We start from the raw sequence: 27921 nt of genomic DNA, 5'->3' as shown, positions 1-27921 counted from the left end.
AAAGTACAGTCACCGATAAAAGCTTGTACCAAAAATGAAATTTTTGCCATAAACTTATTTGTATGATGATCACAGATATTTGCTCCTGACTCATGGGTGTTTTCTACGTAGATTAATGTGTTAAATATATGTATACGTATGTATATCTTCGTCTAGTAACCATAGTACCTGCTGCTATGTCGAGGTCGATCTGTAAGATTGTCCCCATATATGTATTTATTTACAGGTAACTGGGTAGAAAATGGCTTTTTACACCCAGTGAGTTTCACTTTCCAAATGTTTAAATGTGAAAAGTAAAATTTCCGAAGAGATCAGTACCCCTAGTGTAAATTTAGTCGATAGCGAAACGTGACGTACGCGTTTGCGTTAAGTCTCATTTTGTATGGGTTTTTGAACAGCGCGCCAAGCGGGACGTTTTGGAAAGTCAAAAATCTCATACAAAATGACACTTAATGCAAACGCGTACGTCACGTTTCGCTGTCGAAAATATTTACACTAGGGGTACTGATGAATACTTATAACGAAGGGTGGTGTTAACTCCGCCGACATTTTTGACTTGTTTCCGCGCGAACGCACGTATCTTTTGCGTCTCCGTGACTTTCGCACTTTAGGGCAAAAACTTCGACCATCAGTTCGTACCAAGTAATAAGAATAGTGCGTTCATACAGTCAATAGATTTAATTTGTGACCCATATCGGACCTTGTCTCAGTAACAAATGTATGAGGTCCCTAGCTACTTATATATTCATTGTCACTACTATGTATAAAATGGGGCACAAATTAAATATTTTGACTGTACTTCGAAAAAAGTACGCCATTGAGGGCCAAAGAGTTCACTAAGTCGTTAATATGCTTTTTGAGAAAAATGAAAAGTGATTAAGTTTTTGAAAATATTATTTAAAGCGAATAAAGTGAAGTGAAATGTTACGATTAGTTGTGTTTGGGTTAGTATTGCGGCATTCTACAGCGGTGATATATAAATTGACTCGTGAGTATTTCAATAAATATCATCCACAGTATCATCTCAGATTACTTATACAACAATAAAAGCTTAAGACCGGCCGGTGAGTAAGTTTGCCAGAGCTCAACGAAGGGTGGGAGGGGGTTAGGCTCGGCAACGCGCATGTAACTCCTCTGGAGTTGCCGGCGTACCGACGTAGTATAAAAAAAAACAATAAAATCTAAAAATTTAATTTTTTTAGGGTACCTCCCCTACACGTAAAGTGGGGGTGAACATTTTTTTTTTGCTTCAACCCTTCAGTGTGTGATAGTATAGTTGGAAAGGTAGCGTTCTCCGATTTCACGAAATAACGCTCGATAGATGGCGTTGGCGCTCGGTACGCGAGCGCCGGCAACGCGACGCGCGTTTCAATGCAGACTAGAATAATCTTGATAGTTTTCAATATAATTTCAAGCAACATTAATTTTAGTGTTATATGATATCATATGGGCACTCTTTATTTTATTTTATATGCACAGTAGTTTTTTTTATGTACACTACTACTAAGTGTACAGACTACAGAGTGTACTATAACCCTTGCTCTTTATTCTGTCTCTTTCACACCAATGGAAAATGAAGAAGTTAGTAAATGACTGCAGGTATAAATAAAGTATATTAGTGCGATAGAGAGACAGATAGTGTTTCGTTGTCGTATCGTAAACGATTGGCATGTTGGCCACACACTTGCTTGGTGCCTAGCCAAAATACCAATCGTTTGCGTATATTAGTGCGATAGAGAGACAGTAGTGTTTCGTTGTCGTATCGTAAACGATTGGCATGTTGGCTACGCACCCATGATACCTAGCCAAGAAGCCAATCGATTGCGCATATTAGTGCGATAGAGAGACAGATAGTGTTTCCTTGTCGTATCGTAAACGTTTGGCATGTTGGCTACGCACCCATGCTGCCCAGCCAAGATGCCAATCGTTTGTGCATATTAGTACGAGAGAGAGACAGATAGTGTTTCGTTGTCGTATCGATTGGCATGGTGGCTACGCACCCATGCTGCCTAGTCAAGATGCCAATCGTTTGCGCACATTAGTGCTATAGAGTTTCAGTGTTATTTGAAATCACGTTAGGGTTTGTATTATTATTTATGACCCGAATGAAGTCCATCCAGGTTCTTATGATGGAGTCAGGAGTTGGTCACCAGAACTCCTAATCTACTCATTATAATTCCATCGTGCTTGGGCTCAAAAGATTTGCCCTGACGAACACCATCGATCTAGATGAGGTCCAGGGTCTCATGACGGAGTCAGGAGTTGGTCACCAGAACTCCCCAGAACTCCTAATCTACTCATCATAACTCCATCGAGTTTGGGCTCAATAGATTTACCCTGATGGGCACCATCAATCTAGATGAAGTCCAGGGTCTCATGATGGAGTCAGGAGTAGGTCACTAGAACTCCTAATCTACTCATTATAATTCCATCGTGTTTGGGCTCAAAAGATTTGCCCTGACGAGTACCATCGATCTAGATGAAGTCCAGGGTCTCATGATGGAGTCAGGAGTTGGTCACCATAATTCCTAATCTACTCATCATAACTCCATCGTGTTTGGGCTCAATAGATTTGCCCTCACGAGCACCATCAATCTAGATGATGTTCAGGGTCTCATGATGGAGTCAGGAGTTGGTCACTAGAACTCCTAATCTACTCATTATAATTCCATCGTGTTTGGGCTCAAAAGATTTGCCCTGACGAGTACCATCGATCTAGATGAAGTCCAGGGTCTCATGATGGAGTCAGGAGTTGGTCACCAGAACTCGTAATCTATTTATCATAACTCCATCGTGTTTGGGCTCAATAGATTTACCCCGACAAGCACCATCAAATTACCATTATGATGAATAGATTAGGAGTTCTGGTGACCAACTCCTGAGTCCATCATGAGACCCTCGACTTAATCTAGATCGATGGTACTCGTCAGGGCAAATCTTTTGAGCCCAAACACGATGGAGTTATGATGAATAGACTAGGAGTTCTGGTGACCAACTCCTGAGTCCATCATGAGACCCTGGACCTGATCTAGATTGATGGTGCTCGTCAGGGCAACTCTATTGAGCCCAAACACGATGGAGTTATGATGAGTAGATTAGGAGTTCTGGTGACCAACTCCTGACTCCATCATGAGACCCTGGACCTCATCTAGGTCGATGGTGCTCGTCATGGCAAATCTCATGAGCCCAAACACGTTGGAATTATAATGAGTAGATTAGGAGTTCTAGTGACCAACTCCTGACTCCATCATGAGACCCTGGACTTTATCTAGATTGATGATGCTCGTCAGGGCAAATCTATTGAGCCCAAACACGATGGCGTTATGATGAGTAGTTTAGGAGTTCTGGTGACCAACTCCTGACTCCATCATGAGACCCTGGACCCCATCTAGATCGATGGTGTTCATCAGGGCAAATCTATTGAGCCCAAACACGATGGAGTTATGATCAGTAGATTAGGAGTTCTGGTGACCAACTCCTGACTCCATCATGAGACCCTGGACCTCATCTAGGTCGATGGTGTTCGTCAGGGCAAATCTATTGAGCCCAAACACGATGGAGTTATGATGAGTAGATTAGGAGTTCTGGTGACCAACTCCTGACTCCATCATGAGACCCTGGGCCTCATCTAGATCTATGGTGCTCGTCAGGGCAAATCTTTTGAGCCAAAACACGATGGAATTATAATGAGTAGATTAGGAGTTCTAGTGACCAACTCCTGACTCCATCATGAGACCCTGGACTTCATCTAGATCGATGGTACTCGTCAGGGCAAATCTTTTGAGCCCAAACACGATGGAATTATAATGAGTAGATTAGGAGTTCTAGTGACCTACTCCTGACTCCATCATGAGACCCTGGGCCTCATCTAGATCTATGGTGCTCGTCAGGGCAAATCTCATGAGCCCAAACACGTTGGAATTATAATGAGTAGATTAGGAGTTCTAGTGACCAACTCCTGACTCCATCATGAGACCCTGGACTTTATCTAGATTGATGATGCTCGTCAGGGCAAATCTATTGAGCCCAAACACGATGAGGTTATGATGAGTAGTTTAGGAGTTCTGGTGACCAACTCCTGACTCCATCATGAGACCCTGGACCTCATCTAGATTGATGGTGCTCGTCAGGGCAAATCTATTGAGCCCAAACACGATGGCGTTATGATAAGTAGATTAAGAGTCCTGGTGACCAACTCCTGACTCCATCATGAGACCCTGGACCTCATCTAGATCGATGGTGTTCGTCAGGGCAAATCTTTTGAGCCCAAACACGATGGGATTATAATGAGTAGATTAGGAGTTCTGGTGACCAACTCCTGACTCCATCATGAGAACTTGGACTTCATCCGGGTCAAAAATAATAATGCAAATGCAAACCCTAACGTAATTTCAAGTAAAAATGCGTTTTTCAGAAAATCGCAGCCAAATAACACTAGACCCTACTCATAGTGTTGTGTTCCTGCCGGTGAGTAAGGTTGCCAGAGCTCAACGAGGGGCGGGAGGGGGTTAGAGTCGGCAACGCGCATGTAACTCCTCTGGAGTTGCAGGCGTACATAGGCTACGGATACTGCTTACCATCAGGCGGGCCGTAAGCTTGTTTGCCACCGACGTAGTATAAAAAAAGGACCACTGAAAATCCATCAATAAGCGAGAGTCTGTTAAGCATAGTGTAAAAAATGAACTTTTATTAAGATTTTCTAATCGCAGTATATAGCACTTCTCGGAACTCCGTAGGTGATTACGATCGCAACGAATGCCTGACAATCGAGCACAGGTCCGTCCTCTAATCGCGCTCCGCGCGGACTGAGAGCGGGGCGTCGCTGCTGCGTGATTTATACGTGTTTTAAAAAAATATAAATTTACGGCAATGTAGGTCCCATAGTTATGATTTTTTTTTATAGGTTAACATAAAGTTACAGTTTGCTATAATATTATTTTTAAAGCAAAATATGCGTACAATTTGCGGAAAATAAATATAATAAAACCCTGTTTTCGCCAAAAAAATGAAGAAAACTCGGAAGGTATTTTATCAGTTTTTTCAAATGAATCTTCGATTGTTAATCATTCCAGCCCCTTGTACGAGATATGTTGAATCAAATTGTAGTCATTCATGTACCAAATGATTCTTGTTTACAGCAAAATTGAGAACCGAAACGCCACATCTCACTGCAAAATTTGGAAAAGACTCCCAAAAAACCTCATTAAAAAAGAGGTTTAAAAGAGAAAATGAAAATTTGAACTGTTGGAGCCGCTAGTTTAGGAAACGATTAGTTAAGTACGTTACCAGTTTTTGAATAAATATTAATAGTTACGTCGTAATCTTGAATGAAAAAGGAAGCATTTTACAAAATACGCTTGTCTGTAGGAATAAGGACTCTTAAACAAACATTTCTTGATAAAGTGAATATATTCGGAGATAATTGCTCCAAAAGAAAAAAAAAATGTGTCCTCCCCCTCTAACTTTTGAACCATAGGTCCAAAAAAATATGAAACAAATCTTGGAAGTAGAGCTTAAGAAAGACATTAAATGAAAACTATAGCGGATATGGTCAGTTTATCCGTTTTTGAGTTATCGCAAAAAGTTTCCCCTTCATAGTAAAAAGACGTACACCCACTGTTCATCCCTTGGTTAACAATCTACCATACTTTAAGCTCCAGTTTAGCTCATTGTGACAGAAGAGTAACTACGGAACCCTACTCTGAGCATGGCCCGACATGCCCTTGGCCGGTTTTTTTAATGTTGTCAAGCCAGATGAACCTCCTTCCCCTTCCCCTCTTGCCATCAATTTTTCCTTCCAATATTAGTCGTAATATATTATATTTGTCATTCCTGTATATATGTTCAAAATAAGATATTTTCTTTTTTTTTACCTTATAAACTAACTAAAAAATTATCGTCCTCATTATAAACTATGGTCCTCATTCAGCTGTGTCGCGGTATGAGCCACATGGCACACTCCGCGATGCTGATTATCAGTAAGGCCCAGTGGATGGACTAGGTGGCGCTCTAAAGTAGGGAAAACTTAAATAAAATAAAAAATAGAATAAAACAAAATTAAAATTAGCCTATAGGTAAGTCGTCTGGATGTTATTACTTTTTTACTTTTTTTTGTTAAAAATAACAATTCAATGACAATGATATCCACGATTCTAAAAAAATTCATTATAACTATGTGTCGAAAGATGGCAGTAAATTTACGTCGCTACAAAGTTTTCTTTGACAATCCACCTCTGTTTTAAATTCTCTTTGGTGTAGGGGTCCGCAGTTACCATTCTGTCAGGATAGGCTAAACGGGGCCTATTAGGTAGTAAGTATAATGTGTAGAATCCCACGACCCAATACATGCCCCAATAATGGGGCCCAATACATTCCACGACTCTTCTCTGTCCGAACAGACTCTACACACATTACCAGCATAAGGGAGTCCCTTAATATTCACTTTATCAAAAAATGGTTTGTGGAGACCATTGTACATTTTAAAATAAATATCCAACGATACATCCCACACTTCGAGTAACATAACGGAGCAAAGGGGCGGACGGACGGACAGACGGACATGGCGAAACTATAAGGGCTCCTGGTTAAGAGGCTGTCAACACCCAATGTCCTTGAAATTGATGTTACTTAAACAGTTTTTTAAGAAAGACTATTTGTTTTAGTCAAGTAAGAAAAATATATGTTCATATTAATTATATTTCAAAGACCGTGGTTGTACTCGATACATGATTGAACAAAATCGGCTCGATAGAAAATAATTGCAAAGATTGGTCTTAAAATCACAATTAAACGGTTTTATGTCTTTATTGTTTTGATTTATGGGTCTGCAATTAAAATCACAATTTCAAAACATTTATATCTAAACCGCTGTTGAGTAAAATATTACACTAATAATCCACTTTTTTTTATTTAAATATTTTTCTTATTATTCCCTTGCCCAGGCCCAGTAACATGCGACAGTGCTATCTCATTTACTCCGATACAAATAGACAGTGTGCGCGCTTTAGGTATTGACAGCCTCTTAATTACGGAACCCTAACACTGCTGTGACTAATAGTTTGCATTGGTACATTTCAAACAAATAACACGAGTCAAGGTTGTTTACTGGGAAAATAACAATTTCCGAGAGTTTCTTTCATGTTTGTACGGTTGTTTATTAACAAATAATTCTCAACTTTGACTGCCATCGCCTTTGCCGCGTTCTACGCCTGTAGTACCATTGCCTTGGTACATTTTAATGACACCAAATTTTAATTGATTGCTGGTTTATTTCGGAAATAATTTAAAACGCAACGTTTTGAAATTCCGTATTGTTTGACATATAATTTATGTGTCCATATAATTATAACTCAGAAAGTTAAACCGGCATTTAAATAACCTAACCTAATCCACTTTTCTGGCAGCAGTTCGGTTCTGTAAGGGTCACAGTTTTAGCCTAACCTAATCCACTTTTCTGGTAGCAGTTCGGTTCTGTAAGGGTCACAGTTTTAGCCTAACCTAACCCACTTTTCTGGCAGCAGTTCGGTTCTGTAAGGGTCACAGTTTTAGCCTAACCTAACCCACTTTTCTGGCAGCAGTTCGGTTCTGTAAGGGTCACAGTTTTAGCCTAACCTAACCCACTTTTCTGGCAGCAGTTCGGTTCTGTAAGGATCACAGTTTTAGCCTAACCTAATCCACTTTTCTGGCAGCAGTTCGGTTCTGTAAGGGTCACAGTTTTAGCCTTACCTAATCCACTTTTCTGGCAGCAGTTCGGTTCTGTTAGGGTCACAGTTTTAGCCTAACCTAACCCACTTTTCTGGCAGCAGTTCGGTTCTGTAAGGGTCACAGTTTTAGCCTAACCTAATCCACTTTTCTGGCAGCAGTTCGGTTCTGTAAGGGTCACAGTTTTAGCCTTACCTAATCCACTTTTCTGGTAGCAGTTCGGTTCTGTTAGGGTCACAGTTTTAGCCTAACCTAACCCACTTTTCTGGCAGCAGTTCGGTTCTGTAAGGGTCACAGTTTTAGCCTAACCTAACCCACTTTTCTGGCAGCAGTTCGGTTCTGTAAGGGTCACAGTTTTAGCCTTACCTAATCCACTTTTCTGACAGCAGTTCGGTTCTGTTAGGGTCACAGTTTTAGCCTAACCTAACCCACTTTTCTGGTAGCAGTTCGGTTCTGTTAGGGTCACAGTTTTAGCCTAACCTAACCCACTTTTCTGGCAGCAGTTCGGTTCTGTAAGGGTCACAGTTTTAGCCTAACCTAACCCACTTTTCTGGCAGCAGTTCGGTTCTGTAAGGGTCACAGTTTTAGCCTAACCTAACCCACTTTTCTGGCAGCAGTTCGGTTCTGTAAGGGTCACAGTTTTAGCCCAACCTAACACACTTTTCTGGTAGCAGGTCGTCTTTGTAACTTTTGTAAGTATCGCAGGTATTTCTGGAAGCAGTTCAGTTCTGTAAAGGTCGCAGGCCTAACCTGATTTATTTCCCATGGATGAGTTATTCTAAAACACTGATTTAATAAGTTTTTGGCAACAATTTAATTTTAGGTACAAGCTTTTGTCGCATCCGGCCCAAAGAGCGTTTCCACACTTGCGGACATAATTAAATTTTTTAGAACGCCATTTGACTTTTATCCTTATTCTTTCATTGATGTGTGATAAAAAGTGGCGCCATCTTACCGGGCACTACCTAAAGGTTATGTTATGGCGTCATCGCTCAAAACGATGCTGCTATACCTTTGATCTATTCGTTGGCGCCACTTTTTAATATTTGACAAATTGAACACATATCAATCATTTTAATCATATTTTATATTATTGTTTTATAAAATCTATGTGATTTATTTTAAAAAGCGAAACCTACGAACCTAGAAAGAACATATTATGCTGAAGCGATCAACATCAAATTCAAAGTGATTTGTTAAGATTTAGTTAGTAGAGAACGTTTTCTCCCGAAATGGAAATATCATCAGAAATGTACGTACGTTCGCTTAGGATCGTAAAACTATTCTTCCTTCTTAACGACTACAATTTCTTTTGTAAGAACTGACATTGTCGACAGGAAATTATTTTATGTCAGGTCAAATGCCACTTACGCGAAATGAGTAACTACTTCACAAAATTAATTTAAATATATCCATATTTATGAAAATAGAAATCCCATTGTGACGTCTAGGCTCCGTTGTGCACTGAGCGGTTAGGCGGTTATCAGGTTAACACACTGCGCGATTCGCACGTCGCCCCGGTGATAGAGCGGGATGTTACTATAATACGCGCATAGCGTTGTCTCACTCAAACATATTTAAATATATCCATATTTATGAAAATAGAAATCCCATTGAGAAGTCTAGGCTCTGTTGTGCACTGGGTGGTTAGGCGGTTATCAGGTTATCACACTGCGCGATTCACATGTCGCTCCGATGTGCGAGCGGGATGGCGCTATAATACGCGCATAGCGTTGTCGCACTCAAACTCAAAAATAGGAGTGACGTGCAAATCGCATCCATTATGATAACCTTAAATACAACAACAGTTCGTATTCATGAACTCTGCGATCGACCCTTTCGCCGTGACGTCTGTCAACGGAGTGACGGTTGGCGGGTAGTTCGCATTGCATCTTTATTGTGTCGTCATCACATCTCTCTTTTTCATAATCATACATACAATACAACCATTGTTTTAAAGATGTTCTTAGGCAAATTGGTATGGGCCAAACATAATGAATAAAACCGGACAAGTGCGAGACGGACTCGCCCACCGAGGGTTTCGTACTTTTTATTATTTGTTGTGATAGCGGCAACAGAAATACATACATCATCTGTGAAAATTTCAACAGTCTAACTATCACGGTTCATGAGATACAGCCTGGTGACAGACGGGCAGACGGACGGACGGACAGTGGAGTCTTAGTAATAGGGTTCCGTTTCACCATTCGGGCACGGAACCCTAAAAACATAGCTAGTACTCTTGCAAACGGGTTCCCGCGTGCTGTAAATGCTCCGAACTGACACCGTCATGGTGTCATGGTTTTAAATAATAATATATTTATTTACAGCACATATGGTGCTACTTTACCGCCCTAGTGTGGTAACTATGTCATGTAGTTTGGTATGTCGAAAATTTAAAGGTCTTTAACGTTGTACCTACAATACACGTGTGAAAAGGTAATTCGTAACTCGCGTCTATTTAAAACACGGCCTTCAGTCGTGTTTTAATTTATCGCCACTCGTTGTGAATTTCCTAAATTACTATTACTTACTTACTAAATGTTAGCTGTGTAACAATAGTTCAGTTTATCTTTTTTTCATATAACTTCTTCTTCTTCCTGCCCTTATCCCATGTTGTGGGGTCGGCACATGTTTTTCTCTTCCATCTTCCTCTATCTTTCTTCACCTCAGCACCTTATTTAGGCATCTTAGGTCCTTTCTTTCTCATATGCTCTTTCACACAATCCATCCATCAATATCTTTTTATCATATAACTGCTAGGTTAATTTATTTCATAAATAGCTAGTTTCGGGTACAAATTAGAGATAGCGCTTCGAAATTAGTTCCCTTAAAATGCTTCAAGAGGGCTCTCTTTTCCTATATACTTCACTCTTTGGCCACAGTCCCAATTTCTCGACTATGTGCCATCATAGAAAGACTAGGCATTTTTGATCAACTCTAACTTCTAACTTTTTCTTAATATATGACATATATTTCAGTTAATAAAAAGTTCTGTTTGTTTCCAGCCCAGGAGTATGACGTGCTGCCGAAATTGACGAATATCGACGAGTATGCACCATGCATGCGCGTGCCTGGCGATGCCTACTGCTTTGTCAGCGCTGAACTCCACGGGAACCTGTCAGACCCCTTGTATCATATGTTGGTGGTAAGTTGTAGACCTCCTTGGCACTAGTTAGCTGACAGACTGATGAGTATACACCATGCATGTGCTTCTATGCCAATGCCTACTGCTTTGTCAGCGTAGAAGCCCATGGGAACCTGTTAGACCCCTTTTATCACCGTTAATTTCAAAAAAGTTTTTTTTTTAATATAGCCCTTGGAAAGTTTGTCAAAGTTTTCAAAATCTCCACAATCACTCATTAATCTCTTGAATATCATGCCTACTCAATAAAATGCGCCATCATAACCTTATCCGAATGCATGATGTGATTACACTGTTACCGTATGCGTCAGTTGATGTCTTTGGCAGTCTGACGGTTAATCTGCCTTTTCTTGGTCTCAGTGCGACTTTTATCAGGCAGTGTTAATAGCTGATGAGTTGATGATAATACCTTTCTCTATATTGTTACAGGAATATTCAGCGAATACCATAACTCATTTCGATCACACTCACATACACCGTGGTATTTGTCCAAAAAAGACCTGTGTACACCACATGCATACGTCAACAAACCTGACCAAAGTGGTTGAAACCTGCCTCAACGAAACTCTGACCAGAGATTATAGCTTGACCGCCAAAATATTCGAAGCTCATTGCGAGGAGTACTCAAAAGAGTTGAAATTGGATAGTGGGGACTATGCGTTCGTGGTGGTGATTTTCGGTGTCCTGGTTCTCAATTCACTGGGGAGCTTTTACGACTTTTTCTGTGAACATGGGAAAAATACGTTTGGTAAGTCGAATTATTCCAATTACTTAGTGTTACTTTAGTACCTAAGGAGTTACCATAGGAAGGCTGACCGTAACTGAATTGATGCCTTTGAGGAGGATGCTGGATATACACTGGACAGCGCGCCGCACTAATGCATCAATCGTTGAGGAACCTAACATCACAACTGGGCTGTCTATCATTTGCTTACGCAAAGAGCTTGTGTATTTTGGCGACATTGCCAGGAAAGACAGTGATAACCAGGAAATGTCGGTCAGGTAAAATTGAAGGCGATAAGCCGAGACGCAGGAGTCTAAGATGGACAAGCCAAATTCGCTCAGCCACAGAAATAGAGGTGGATTATCAAAGAAAACTTTGTAGCCACAGTAAATCTACTGCCATCTTTCGACATATGATTAAAATTTTTAGAATACCATTTGACTTTAATCCTTATTCTTTCACTGATATGTCAAAGTCAAAATATTCTTTATTCAAATAGGCCTAGCAACAAGCACTTTTAAATCGTCAAATTGTACAAATATCATCTTAATCTATATATCAGAGCAATTTATTGATGCAGTTATTATTATTCTAAAAAAAAAACATTGTATTATTATAGATATGGTAAACTTAATAATAAGAATTTCACAAAAGGATCGTCAAACATCAAAATTGTATAAAAATACTAGCCTAGAAACTTTCTAGAATAAAATCTAAATGTCAAAAATACGGTATATGTATACATTGAATTATCAATTTCATCATTATTAACATAACAATAAATAATTCATTCTTTACAATCACACTTAATCCCACGGTGTTTCATCATTCATGTAGTCTTGTGTGCTATAATAGGCTTTAGAGATAAGCTTACATTTTACATAATTTTTAATTTTACTGAACACTATTAATATTTATATGTGTTAAATATGTTAAATATCAAAAAGTGGCGCCATATTACCGAGCATAGCTAAAGGTTATGGCGCCATCGCTCGAAATGATGCCGCCATACCAAAGCCACTTTTTGATATTTAACAAATTTAACACATATCAGTGAAAAAATAAGGATCAAAGTCAACTGGCGTTCTAAAAGTTTTAATCATGAGTCGAAAGATGGCAGTAAATTCACAACAAACCACCAAACCACCTCTATTTCAAATTGTCTTTGTATGTACGACACTTGCACGAATATTACACACAGCACAGTTAGCAGCAAAAAAGCTGGGCATCCTCAACAAGGTGAGGCAGTATTTTACACCTAGGCAGCTTCTCGACCTTTACCAAGCACAAGTCCGATCGTGTGTGGAATACCAGCTTGAGGCGCTCGAGTCAGTCGAGAGGAGGGCCAAGAGAATTATTAATGACGACGATCTGACGAATGCTCGACTTCAAAGCCTGGAGCATCGTCGCAAGGTTGTCAGCCTAACGATTTTTTATAGGAAACATTTCGGAGAGTGTGCTGAGGAATTACACAATCTTATTCCTCCGTCCCCATTTCACCATCGGACTACCAGACAATCGGCACTTCGGCATCGCTTCATGGTAGGTATTCCACAAATACGCACGAAGCGTTTCGCTTCAACATTCCTTATGCGAACTGCCAAGGAGTGGAATGCCCTGCCCGAGTCTGTGTTTCCGTATGAGTACAATCTGAATCTCTTCAAGGCTAGAATAAATAGGTATCTCATAGGTAAGCGTGCTCCACCGTAGACCGCATCATCACTTACCATCAGGTATGATCGTGGTCAAACGCCTGCCTATCCTTCATAAAAAAAAATGAACCCTTTTCCAGGCCGCACCAATCTAGAAATTTTCCCAAAAAATCCAAATATATTCCAATTAATCCAGTTTTGAAGATTCATTTGCAGACAAGTCACATTTCCGGAAAATGCAATATAATTTGTACCTTAAATGGAATGTGGTCGATAAATACAATACAATACATAACAATTCCTCTTTATATATTAGGAGACCTAAATTCGCACCCAGGTGAATTATTTTTCAGTGAGCTGATGAACTACTGTGATGAACAATCGTTGGTTTGTGTTGATGTAAACAGACTTGGACTTTCATCCGATACTTTCACATTTATAAGTGAAGCGCACTAGATTATAGCGTACTCTGGTCTGACCACTTCCCCCTTACCGTCGAATGCAACATTAATTATCTAAAACCTAGGTTACCGGTGTCTAGTCCTATAAAACGTAATTATGCGGTATGGGGAGAAAGATCAAGGGAACAGATTGCGAGGTATACAATGGAATGTAACAATAGACTAAAAGTTATTCAGTTCCCTTCTCAATTTATAGAATGTGGTGATAGATACTGTAACAAGCCATGTCACCAGATAATTTTAAATAACTTATATTGCGACATTATATCTGCCCTTAGTGAGTCCGCAACAATTTGTAATAGGTCTATCGAGCATAATGAACCTTATAAAAATACTAAGCATCGTATTATTGGCTGGAATAAACACGTCAAGGATGCCCATGGGAGAGCAAGGCAGTCATTTTTGAACTGGGTTCATGCTGGGAAGCCGACAGTCGGTATTCAGTTTGACAAAATGTGTGTAGACAGACGTACATTTAAATCTAAATTAAAGTGGTGCCAAGATCATCAACACCAAATTAAAATGGATATAGTGGCTACACATCATTCAAGTAAAGACTTTTCGGCGTTTTGGAAGTCGACCAGTAAATTAAATGTGCGGCCTGGCCTTCCCGTGAGTGTCGATGGTGTAAATGACCCGAGAGAAATTGCCAATGTCTTTAGAGAGCACTTTATTGTAAAGCCTGACTTAGATTCATGTGGGAATGATGACGTCACTGGGGCTGTGAATGACAGAAAGGTGATGTCAATATCGGCCCGTGAAGTGGCGAAAGCCATCAAATCAATATCAGGAGGAAAATCACCTGGTCACGATGGGCTCAGTGTCGAGCATCTGCGCTATGCTGGTCAACATATAACACGAGTGCTGGCGATGTTCTTTTCTCTATGTATTGCACATTCCTATCTGCCTCCGGATTTAATTAAAACGATAGTTGTACCAGTTGTAAAAAATAAAACCGGAGACTTATCAGATAAGTGCAACTATAGACCGATATCACTTGCGACCATTGTTGCAAAAGTGCTTGACAGTGTGCTTAATGCTCAGTTAAACAAAGTACTCTTGCTGCACGATAACCAGTTTGGGTTCAGACCCGGACTTTCGACTGAAAGTGCAATTTTGACCCTTAAGCACACTGTTGCGTACTATGTTACTAGAAACACGCCGGTCTATGCATGCTACCTAGACCTGTCGAAGGCATTTGATCTGGTTTCCTACGATCTACTATGGAAAAAACTTGAATCAGTAAACCTACCTCAGGAACTCATCTTTTTATTCAGACATTGGTATGGAAACCAGATCAACTATGTTCGTTGGGCTGGTACGCTATCGGACTCATATGGCATGGAATGCGGTGTGAGGCAGGGGGGATTGAGCTCGCCAGCGCTGTTCAACCTGTACATAAATGAGTTGATTGTCGCGCTCTGCAGCATGCATATAGGATGTCACGTAGATGGCGTTAATGTTAACAATTTGAGTTATGCCGACGATATGGTGCTGCTGAGCGCGTCAATCTGCGGTATGAGAAGATTGCTGCAGGTTTGTGAGGACTATGCGCAAGCGCACGGGCTGAGATATAATGTCAGCAAAAGTCAGTACATGGTCTTTGGGGTTGGTGCTATTCTACCATCTGAAGTACCACCCATTCGTTTGAACTCGGTGGATCTCGAAAGAGTGTTCAAATATAAATACCTAGGGCATATACTCACCACCGACCTCAAGGACAATGCTGACATTGAACGTGAACGTAGGGCCTTGTCGATAAGAGCTAATATGATTGCCCGACGGTTTGCACGTTGCTCTATTGACAGTAAAATAACCCTGTTCAGGGCTTTTTGTACCACTTTTTACACGTGCAGCCTGTGGAGCAAATTTACAAAAAAATCGTACAAGGCCCTACAAATTCAATATAATAATGCGTTCCGGGTGTTGATGGGGCTGCCGCGCTTTTGCAGTGCGTCACAGATGTTCGCTGACGCGCACGTAACATGCTTCAAAGCAGCAATGCGCCTGCGAGCCGCATCGCTGGTACGGCGCGTGCGCGCCAGCCCCAACACCATCCTAACTATGATTGCGGATAGGATCGACTGTCCGTACATAATGCATTGTTGCGGGCTTCATAAGCCCAGTAACGGTGAATGGTTATGATTTTAGTTAAGATATTTATTGTTACTAACATAGTTTTTAAGTTTTATTGTACATAACTAACATTTTATGAGCCACATGCGCTTGAAATAAACGGTAATTTAATTTAATTTTAATTTAATTTAATTTATTGCACAACCTTTGAAAAAAAAATGATAAAATTGAGCAGTCACATAAGAATGACCCCGGAAAATTCACTTTAAAAGTTTCGTTCCAGTTGGCAGATATGTTCTATGCTTCTCTGTGAGACGAAACTGGCAGCGACTGGCCGCGCCCGGGAGCTCCAGTCCTATGCAGCGACGGATCAAGTCCATCCACAGCTTCAGGTATCACTAAGACCCCGTACGTTCAGAGGGCCTGCAACGAACCACGTTCGACGTATTACCTCCCTGTCACACTTGCGTACGAATTTACAAGTCCCGTCGAGCGTGATTCGATCAGGTTCTTCTCTCACTGAGCGTAAGGGTGAGAGAGACGGCTGCGCGTGCCCGGAATCGCAGATATGCTTTCGAATTTAATTTTTTTGTAAATTTTAATTTAAAAAAATAATTGTTCAAAACAATTGCGCATTTTTAGAAGAAAATTTCATATTTTTAGCTTTTTTGCAAAAAAAAAATTGGTTTTTTTTTGCTATAATTATTGTTCCTTCCGCAGAACGATCACTGCCCTCCTGGTGATCATTGGTCATTCACCTATTCCTAGTCTTCTAGTAGGCAAAGACCCACAATTTATGGAAGAGGTAAGTTAAAATCAAGTGTGTAAGTAAGTATATGTACTTACTTACACACTTAATATAAGTACAACTCAGTCATTCCGACCGACGCTTTAAAAACTACACTTTTCGTTTCAGACTTACCATAACATATCATTCCATTTATTTTTCAACGGAACCCTGATTGTCCAGACCTTCTTTATGATTTCTGGTTTTCTGATGGCCTACAACATGCTGTTGTCGGAGCAGAAACGTCCACCGAGTTGGTTGAACCTACCTAAAGGTGTACTTTTGAGGTGGTTGAGGTAAGCATTTTTAAATGGTGTAAATTTCAAACTGTCCACTTTTTGTTCTAACTGACAGGCCGATACCGTCCGGCAGACTGTTAATCAGTGGACCCCTTAAGAACCGGCGTCCACCATCGGCATGGCACGGCAAGGAATACATCGGAATATTGCCAAGGCATCTTCAGGCATGCCGAGGTGTGCTTGAGAATGCCGTGGTATCCCTTAGGCATTTCAGGCAAACTTGCCGAGACGTTCGATGTTCGACGTTCGTTCCGACTTGCAGTCGCGATCAGATATAACGTAGCGCCCAAGGTGCCATCTGTTGTCAATGCGTTAGAGTGCGTGTTAAGATAGTTTTGAGCACCTTGGCCGCTCCTGCCTGGCAGCTCCGCCTGAGAACACCTAAAGGATGCCTCGACATTCCCAAGCATACCTCGACATGCCTAAGGACGCCTCGGCATACCTGACAATGTCTCGGTAATTTTCCGAGGGATCCCTTGCTGTGCGGTGCCTGTAGCGAGCGCCGGGTCTAAGGCATCCTGGAGGGACCAGGTTGATAGAGACCTATTCGTCCTGAACACAAGAAACATTCTGGGGAGTGTGCGATGGGCTTATATGAGCTAATTCTCTATCTCCGTTTTGCCACCGTGGTACTAGGCTCGGACTCGACTTCCACCCTTACGTTGTTACTCCGCCATTGATTCGCACTAAACGCTTTGCTTCCAGCAGTGGCACCATGGTTGCATTTTTATCACTTGTCACTATGGCTGTCACTTTTGCACTTACATACTTGTTAGAACGTGACAGGCGATGAAAATGCGACCGCGCTGCAGCCCCTGCCTTGTTATGGGGACGGTTAATGTGTGGAACTCACTTCCTGTCTGCGTATAGGTTAACACGTTCACGGACACAGCGCCATTCTTGAAATTGTCTGCTGTGGCACAGGTAAATACCATATAAGATGTTTTCCCGTCTATAGACGGACTGCTACGTTGCATTATCTATAAAAGTTATGCAACATATTGAAAGCTCAGTTTGTATACATCTTCATACATTGAAGAGGCTTGTGATACGGCATCTCGTCTATAGCCGTAACGTCCTCATCCGTGTCGTGCGCGCAGCATGCGTCATGGCCTTATGCTGGTGATGCATTAACGTTGGTAAGTCACTCTAAAGATTTTCGACACTAGAAAGCCTTTTGATGTGTCTAAACCGGCACGAGATACTTGTCTTCATCTTAATCCTATATGAAAACTCGCCGTCTGTCAACGGGATAGCGGTTTTGTCAAAGTAAAAAGTAGCATTTACAGGCTACAGACGTGGTTCCATATCATAGACTCTCCAGTTAGATTTCTCGACGGACTGTCTGTGTTAATAAATTCTGCTGTTTGTTTTGTCCATTCAGCCACAGAAGCAGGGCAATTTGAATGTGTAACTTGTATGTTTTGCAGATTGACTCCACCCTACGCCCTAGTGATGTTATTTGTTATGACCTGGATGAGGCATTTGAGTTCGGGTCCTTTTTATTTGGTAAGTCTATAAAAACCTAATTAAAACAATAGTATGTATGTCAAACTTTTAATATGAGACACCAATACATCGGAAACTTTAAGATATTATTGAACTATTACTACGTATAGAACCGGCACAGAGAACCAGTATTTTGCGCCATGAGTTGTTGTTTTGACAAACAAACAAATCATAGAAGCGGAGCGTGAATTGTGAATTGAATATGTGTTAAATTTGTTAAATATCAAAAAGTGGCGCCATCTAATAGATCAAAAGCTAAAGGTATGACAGCATAGTTTTGAGCGATGGCGCCATAACCTTTATGTTGTGCCCGGTAAGTTGGCGCCACTTTTTGATATTTAACAAATTTAACACATATCAGTAAAATAATAAGGATGAAAGTCAAATGGCGTTCTAAAAGTTTTAATCATGTGTCGAAAGATGGCGGTGAATTTATGTGGCTACAAAGTTTTCTTTGACAATACACTTCTATTTCAAATTCCGTTTGCTAATGTTATAGAAAAGTGTGACGTCCGAAGCGGTGGCCTGCCACCGTGACTGGTGGCAGCATTTGCTGTACATACATAACTATATCGACCACTCGCAATGCATGGCTCATGCCTGGTAAGTTTTAAATACTTTATTTCATAATGTAATAGGACAATTCGAACGTGCTCCAGTCATCAAAACAATATCTGAATATCAGCACAGAATACATAATAGTACTACCAAACAGAAATGACACATCCTAATACAAAACCGAAGTTTGATACCGATTCAGGGTCGAATCATGCTGTCCCTTTCTAATGTATGGCACTATCCCTTTCAGCTATTTAGGGTTGTCAAAATTCAAGTCATTATCTTATCTGTGTTCGTGCTGCACGCAAAGGGACGTCCAGTTATGTCAACCCTAATAATTGCTCGGAGCAATGCTGAGCCGAACGGAGCCGAGAATGACCGAAAGGAGGAGTGTCGCCCCACTGCTGTCAGTTAGTTATCATTCGTGCGTGCGTCTCGCTCTCACATTATTTAGATATGTACGAGTCCGACCTAAATGAACGTGCTAATTATAACTATTTAACTGACGTCATTCAGATATTGTACCACGGCAATTTTATTGACTTTAAAGGATTACAAAGTTGGGAAAAATATTGTTAGGTTCCGTAGAAACGGATTTAGCAGCGACTAATCTAGCAGAAACGAGTAAATATATTTCTCATAAAGTAAGGACGTTAAGTCGTTCATTGACCTGCCTGTTCCTATCTCATCGCACGTACATAGTTAGGTACATTACTGTTGCGCTCACACAGTGTCTTGCCCGCCGTATCATAGACGGGATATAATTTTCATGACACTTGCTCGAAAAAGATCGTATCTCACGCAGGTGTACTGAAGGACAAAGGCCTATATTGTTCCCGTGGGAGTTATGCATTGTGAAAAAAAAAGCATATTTTTCGGTACTAATTCATACGAATTAACTAGGTATAAATGAGTTTTACTTTTAAAATAGTAACTTTATAATTTGGTATTTTAGTTCATGTTTAAAAATATTTCATTTGATTAATTTAATAGCCGTTTGATATATTTTGCTTCTGAACGTCGGATAGGTATGTGTCTTCGATGCCTAACCTGTCAAAAAATGACAATATGGCGGACGAACGTTTGAAATGTCACCTAATTTAAGAATGAATTCACTTAACATTTAGTTTTTTCTACGCAAGTGTTTCGAATTACACGCGTACAACAGAGTTATGAACAAACAGGTCAATGTACGAAGTTCTTCATGTTTAGCGTCCTCACTTTAGTAAACTAAGAACTCCCATGTTTCAGGTATCTGGGAGCCGAGTTCCAGCTCAGCATAGTTGGTCTCCTGGTATTCTGTGTGCTGCACAGCAACAGAATTCGAAAGATGGTCATCGGAGCAGTGATGGTGGTGGGCCTCATCACCCCCGCTGTCCACACCTACGTACAGGACTTGCATGCTGTTCTGATCGTCTCTCCAGAGTAAGGAGTTGTTCCAACATACTCATCAATTTTGTAAAATTATATTAGGGTTTGAACAATGGTTAGGTAAGATGGAAGTTACAAAATACAATTCATAATATTTGAATTATTTTGACGACCTCTCTGGCCTAGAGGGTAGTGACCCTACCATGAACTTTATGAAGCCGATGGTCCCGGGTTCAAATCCTGGTAAGGGCATTTATTCGTGTGATGACCATGGATATTTGTTCCTGAGTCATGGGTGTTTTTTATGTATTCAAGTATTTATAAATATATATGGCCTAGTGGGTAGTGACCCTGCCAACGACGCTGATGGTCCCAGGTTCAAATCCTGGTAAGGGCATTTATTCGTGTGATGAGCATGGATATTTGTTCCTGAGTCATGGGTGTTTTCTATGTATTTAAGTATTTATAAATATTTATATATTATATACATCGTTGTCTGAGTACCCTCAACACAAGCCTTATTGAGCTTACTGTGGGACTTAGTCAATTTGTTTATTTTTTTTTAATACCCCTGTACAAAAGAAATTAGTCGAATCTACAAAATAAAAAAATCCGACTGCAGGAAGGATTCGCAATGATTTTTTTTTATATAACCTGTGTTATTCCCTCGACTGACATCAATCTATTGACACCTCATTTATCGAACGAGTGGACGAAGAGAAGTTCTTACATTCAATTTGAAACACACGGCGGGCTAATAGGGACACGTCCCGAAATTACAATGTTTTTTATAATGAACTATCCGATTCAAATTTAAACGATATTAAGTAAACGTGTATTTGAGGGCATTAGATTTTATTAATTTAATTATGTTATGAGCAGGCTCAATCGAGGGGTTATGGAGCTGGAAGCCCCAAAAGCTATTTGTGAGGGGTCTTGCTATACTGGTCAATTTCGCAAAAAAGTATACTCATTGTGTAGGTACAGTTACGTCTGAAAATATTGATACGGAAAAAAGGCCAAAAATATGTATACTCGACTTTATTGCCCATATATTAAATTAGTGTATACATAATTTTGGCACTTTGTCCGTATGTATGTTTTCAGACGTGACCGTACTTACATAGGTAGGGTAGTTTACACTAAATAGTTTTAGCGAACCGCGAGTTCTCAGTTCGGGACGAAATACCTACTAGTTACAGAAAAGATTTAGACACCAATTCGCACGTACACTGATATCAGTGATATAAAATCATGTTTTTACAGTACATATGGGGCTACTTTATAGCACTAGTGCGAGAAGTAGCATATTACGTTACTGTGTCGAACATTTAAAGGGCCATATGTACTGTAAAACGTTGTACGATACATGTGCGAATAGGTAATTCGCAACTCGTGTCGATTTAAAACACTCCCTTCGGTCGTGTTTTAATTTATCGCCACTCGTTTCGAATTTCCTATTTTTCGCACTTGTATCGTAATGTACTATTTTTATACCACGACGGTGGCAAACAAGTATACGACCACCTGATAGTAAGCAACTAAGCAGTCACTGCAGCCTATGGACGCCTGCAACTCCAGAGGTGTTAAATACATGCGCGTTGCCGACCCTTTAAAAACCTGTACACTCCTTTATTGAAGAACCCCATACTGTAGCCCCTCGGGAAAACCTCGGAAGGGAGCTCATTCCACATGTTACTTAGTTATCGTGCATTTCGCTTGTACATGATTCAAATATCATTCCGACGTACAACGTTCGAATTTGCCTCTATGTCAGATGTTAGTTCAAGTAATGAGTATTAGGTACGTTGTTGCTACCGCTTTAAAATCGGTGACTTGTTTTAATTGAGAACTCCACGGCCGATTCGGGCACGGCGACTGCTATCAACTTTGTTGCTGACTCTGGTGTGCTTGCATGTGACTGATGTACCCGGACCCGGGTACGTCCTTAAACTACGTCCACAAGAGAGGTATGGGCATTGTGAATGTCATCTCTGTGTGGTAGGGCACAGCACAGTGGATGTCATTCCAGATCTAGAGCAGAGCCCAACTGGGGAAGTACCTCCACCTTACAGAAAATCGCAGCCAAATAACACTAGACCCTACTTATAGTGTTGTGTTCCTGCCGGTACTGCTTACCATCAGGCGGGCCGTATCCTTGTTTGCCACCGACGTAGTATAAAAAAAAAAAGTAGCCGATCTTGTTACCGAAAGTTCACGATTCACGAACACTGCGGGCATGAGAGCACACCATTTGTGTAATTATCGTGTATTGCCGCAAGTGGTCTGGCTTTTATATCGTCACGCTTGCTGCCTCTCTGTCATACTTACGTACGAATTTACAAGTGCGACAGAGAGGCAACACGTCGAACGTGGTTCGCGGTAGGCCCTCAGCTCTAAGCGTCGACGCGGTTCAAATTCAGATACTTTGGCATTTATTGTAGCCCGTTACTTGTTTTACTTGTTTTAGAGTGGCGCTAAACTTTTTCGTAGAAGACCCGACGTTTAACAACTTGTACAAACGTGGTCACACCAACCTCGTCTGCTACGGGCTTGGACTGGCGATGGCTTACGCTGTCTACAATTTGACGGATAGTGACTTAGGGGCGAAGAAATTCAAGGTAAATATGGCTTGAAGAATGAAGAAATCAGGGAAAAAGGTTAAGTCCGTTTCTTATATCAGCAGGGAATGCTTATAGTTTATTTTTTATGAGGAGAACCGGAATTCCCGGTTCCAGAACTATTTTTAAATACAAGCTCGCTGAAGCTCAATCTATACTTATAAATCTTATAAAACTTAAGAAGGAATACGCTCGGAGCTTCATGCGATGCGATGTTTGTGGATTTCAAAAAAGACTGACAGAGTATGCAGATGATGTAACTAAATTGTTAAACAACTCCGTTTGGCTATGTTTGGCTTTGTTTTAATTTAATTGTAATTTTAAGTTAGTTTTAACTTTAATCTAGTTTTATTTAAAAAAAATATATATATATAGTTTATTTACCAAAAATTTTACAAGATTTCCTTAACCTATGACTGCCACACTAGGCTATGCCTGTGTTGTGGAGTCAGATTGGAAACAATACTAATTTGAATTACATCCTACGCTGAAGTTTTGGTTTTATAATAGGTTACTATACTAATAGTAAAACATTTTTGATACTAATAACAGATTTTGACATGTAAATTGACTTTATGAATAAATGAGTATGAGTATGAGTTTTTTAGGGTTCCGTACTCAAAGGGTAAAACGGGACCCTATTACTAAGACTCCGCTGTCTGTCCGTCCATCCGTCCGTCCGTCTGTCACCAGGCTGTAGCTAGACAGTTGAAATTTTCACATATGATGTATTGCCGCTATAACAACAATTACTAAAAAGTACGGAACCCTCGGTGGGCGAGTCCGACTCGCACTTGTCCGGTTTGACATTTGATGCAGCAGTGCAGTTAGCAGTAAAGTCGCACTGTAAACTGCAGCAGTAATGCTGGTGTAGCAATTAACATGTTTTGAAGCTAAATATTCGTGTTATCTGTCCAGGCATACCTGCCGCTATACTGGTCGCTGTTCCCCATCATGCTGGTCATCGTGCTGACAGGCTACGTGTTCTACATCGACGGCATCATCATACCGATCTGCGTTCGCGTCGTCTACTCCAGTGCGATCAAGTTCATATTTGGCTTTGTGACCGCGGTCTTCATATATCTGACGATTGTGAAAACCGACAGTAAGTTCAATGTGTCCCGCCGATTGGTATACTCTTCTCCATTGAGGAGGGATTTATATCTTTTCGAGCAGTGGTGTAGGGTCAGAGCTGGCGTAGCTTTATTTGACGTTCATAAGCGCATTGTGATATGCAGTTGAAAAATAAACTCTCAAAATCTTTATCATTAATATTAAGCATTAAGAGCTCTGCTCTTGTAGATGGAGTAATTGCCAATCATTCTAGCCATGGGCCAGTCTTTTGATTTCCTTATACGACCCATTCTTTCTTACTTCGCTGAGATATGTAATTCTAGGCTTTTGCACTGCTTTCTTCTCTTTTTCTTAATCCAATTTTGAAGACACATCTTCACAATCCTGCTTTCCAGAATGTTTACAAAATGCTATCGAGTGGTATCAGGTATCCTAACAACTTGCCCTTCATATTCTTTATGGTAGGTATTTAATAGAGATTTGTGTTATAGGTAATTGTAAGTTATAACAAATTATGGTCGAAGTCGAAGATGTTTATTTTATACGACGGTGGTGGCAAACAATCGCACTCCCCGTCTGATGGTAAACGGTCACCGTAGCCTATAGACGCCTGTAACTCCATGCAGGCATTACATGATGTACGTTGCCGACCATTTAAAAACACTTCTTTTTTAGGGTTCCGTACCAAAAGGGTAATACGATACCCTATTAAAAAAAATATTAAATTAAAATAAAAAAAATACTAAGACTCCGCTGTCCGTCCATCCATCAGTTACCAGGTATCTTATTAACCGTCATAGATGATGTCTCGTATTCCTGTTGCCGCTATAACAACAAATACTAAAAAGTACGGAACGGTGAGGGAGTCCGACTCGCCCTTATTTAAGCCCCATACTGTAGTGCTTCGAGAAAACTTCGGGGGCAGCTCATTCCACAGCCGGAGCGTCCGCGTCCGCGGTAATAACTCTTAAGCTCGGCGATGGCGGTGTCGTGGCTCAGATTCTCCGATGAGCATCGCCGTCATTAGTTTGTTCGCAAAGAGTCATGGAATGTATTGTATCGAGCCCCATACATTTCACGACTCTTCTCTTTCCGCACAAATTCTACCGGCGTTGTAGTGGAGTTCTCCCAAACCAAACTATGACTGTTTTAATTGAGTAAATTTTTAATGATGATTGGTGTATTCAAGAGAGGCTTTATAAGAGAGGCATGGGCACTGTGAATGTCATCTCGCTTTGTGTGGTAGGGCACAGCACAGCGGATGTCATTCCAGATCTAGAGCAGAGCCCAACTGGAGAAGTACCTCCACCTTACATGAAAACCGCAGCCAAATAACACTAGACCCTACTCATAGTGTTGTGTTCCTGCCGGTGAGTAAGGTTGCCAGAGCTCAACGAGGGGGGGAGGGGGTTAGGGTCGGCAACGCGCATGTAACTCCTCTGGAGTTGCAGGCGTACATAGGCGTATGCTTGTTTGCCACCGACGTAGTATAAAAAAAAAACAGTTTTTCACTTAAGACAAAAATATAAGTATATGAACTGTTTCCAGGAGCGTTCCGCGGGTTCTTAAACTGGGGCGGATGGGCCCGCATCTCCCGACTCACGTACTTCGCGTATTTAGTGCACATCCCTATTCTGCGATTCGGCATCGGCAACGTTGATGAATTGGTCCCTATTGGCGTGTTCTGGCTTGTAAGTATCGATAGACAGGCCAATTAAACCGTGCACCTGACATCGAACCGCTATTTGAATATTGAAATCATATTAATGGGCTGAGTCAATAGTATATTACGATACAAGTGCGAAAAGTAGGAAATGCGAAACGAGTGACGATAAATTAAAACTTATTATCGCACTGTAATATGTACTGTAAAATTCTTTTCGTTGTCTTGCAGTGGCGGCTCGTCACAAATATTCGTAGGGAACCCGGAGCTAATCTTGCTTTCCTTTTCTCCATGAACCGATCGTGAAGGTACTCAACGGACTGAAATTATACAAGCCGGTGGGAATCGAGTTCTTTGAACGATCCGCCACTGTTGTCTTGTTGTTTGTCCCCAAAAATTGGACGGAGTGTAGCTTTTTGTATGAGGTGGTATTTAGTTTTTAATTTTTTCTCATGGTTAAAGTAATCTACAGCTAAAAAGACATGTAATAGCACTTGTCTTTTTACAAGCTTTTATTTAACTTGCCCTGTTAGTATGTATGGGACAAATCTTGCAAGTTAAATTTGACCCGCTTCCCGGTTTCCGATGAAGCTGAAAATTTGCATACATATGTAAGTCGGTTGACAATGCAATATTGTTGTACCATCAAGCTGATCTGATGATGGAGACAGAAGGCAGCCATAGCAACTCTGTGATAAAACAACGCAACCTAATTGTGTTTGGGGTTTTTAGAATTGTCTCGATGAATATTAGTTGCCTGTGGAAAAAAAATCAGTCAGCGATAAAAGCTTGTACCAAAAATGAAATGTTTGCCAAAAACTTATTTACAAGCTTTTATTCAGTTTCTCCTGTCCCGTTGTCTATCTGTCGGTCTGTAATCAAATCTTGCAAGTTAAATTCGATCCACTTCCCGATTTCCGATTGAGCTGAAATTTTGCATGCATATGTAAGTCAGGTGACAATGCAATATTATGATACCATCAAGCTGATCTGATGATGGAGACAGGAGGTGGCTGTAGGAACTCTGTGATAAAACAACGCAACCTAATTGTGTTTGGGGTTTTTAGCATTAGCTCGATGAGTATTAGTCGCCTGTCTAAAAAAAAGTACAATCAGCGATAAAAAATTGTAACAAAAATGAAATTTTTGCCAAAAAAATATTTTATTTATTTGATAAAATACAGAAAGACAAGCGTGACTGAGTGGTCCAAAACAAGATTACGAAAAGAACGACAGATAGAATAGATATAGATAGGTATCTATTATTTTACAAAATAGATCGGGGGTCCGCTTATTATTAACGATCTGCCACATTGTCCACAGCTCACAAACTTGTTGTCGTGCATTTGCATGGCGTACAGCCTGGCAGTTCCTCTCTTCATTACGGTGGAGAGTCCACTGGCTGAGCTGGTCAAGGTCGCCTTGGTGCCGCAAGCCAAGCCTGCAGCCAAGGCCAGCAAGAAGATGATTGTAGTTAAGCTTTAGTTGCTACCAAAGATTTATTTAATGTGTATGACGAGGAAACCGCCCTCACCTTTCCTGTGTGTGCGTCAAGCTTTAGATTTCACTTCTCTAAGTGTAAGGCCTTAGTGGACGCTCGAAGCCGAGCGTTCAGCGGGGCGTGCAGCGTGGCGTCCGGCTCAAAGTGATCCGGTCCGGTTTCAAGTGATGTGAGCAGCGTGCAGTGCGGCCGCTCCTATACGTTTGCATTTGTTTAGCATGCACGCCGCACGCCCCGCCCCGCTGCTCGCCCAACTCGAGCGTCCACTAAGGCCTTATATTAAGCGCCACTTGTAAACCTGGAGTTACCATGGTTACGAATACAATTTTATTTTTCTCTCTCACTCTAATTACGTCTTAATAAGAGTAAAAGAGAAAGATCCCCGCAATTTGCGAATTTCGGTTTTCGCGGTAGGCCCCCTGATATTAGACCCGATTTCGGTCCCGAGAACTAATATTTTTCCGTTTCACCAAATATCAGCACATCGCTTACAATATTTGAAATGTAAAAAATGGTTCATATGAAAAATAAACAAACTACGGAAGGTGGAGGTAAGGAAATAAATCTCCATGTACCAAAAAGTGTCATCAAAAAACCTTAAATAGATGGCGCTACAATACCTAGAATACTTGAACAAAAAAATCAAATCATAGACAGCGCACTTTACTCCGTCAATAGCGCCTAGGTTCTTAGCCACTCTAGCGCTACTCTGGAGATATTTGGAACTATTATTTATAGCTGACAGCTGGACACTTTTGCAACAGTTCTATCATAACAGA

General features: G+C 40.8%; 1 protein-coding gene across 6 annotated transcripts; it reads left to right on the top strand.

Annotated features, from left to right (window-relative positions):
• Positions 1–218: 218 nt before the first annotated feature.
• On the top strand, positions 219–27129 carry LOC133527639 (nose resistant to fluoxetine protein 6-like). Of its 6 annotated transcripts, none has more exons than XM_061864737.1 (14): positions 219–654; positions 874–988; positions 10710–10849; positions 11276–11594; positions 16043–16151; positions 16480–16564; positions 16676–16842; positions 18276–18354; positions 18854–18957; positions 20164–20337; positions 22754–22904; positions 23823–24009; positions 25527–25669; positions 26965–27129. In XM_061864737.1, the coding sequence occupies exons 2-14, from the start codon at positions 922–924 to the stop codon at positions 27124–27126; spliced, it is 1887 nt and encodes a 628-aa protein (XP_061720721.1). In that variant the 5' UTR covers positions 219–654; positions 874–921; the 3' UTR covers positions 27127–27129. The 6 variants fall into 6 exon arrangements, with proteins under 6 accessions (XP_061720721.1, XP_061720720.1, XP_061720719.1 ...); XM_061864736.1 differs by having other exon boundaries at positions 220–642; XM_061864735.1 differs by having other exon boundaries at positions 220–642; positions 862–988.
• Positions 27130–27921: the final 792 nt, after the last annotated feature.

The sequence above is a fragment of the Cydia pomonella genome, chromosome 18 (assembly GCF_033807575.1).
Source record: "Cydia pomonella isolate Wapato2018A chromosome 18, ilCydPomo1, whole genome shotgun sequence".
Classification (NCBI taxonomy): Eukaryota; Metazoa; Arthropoda; class Insecta; order Lepidoptera; family Tortricidae; genus Cydia; species Cydia pomonella.
This window is presented reverse-complemented; position numbering and strand designations above follow the sequence as displayed.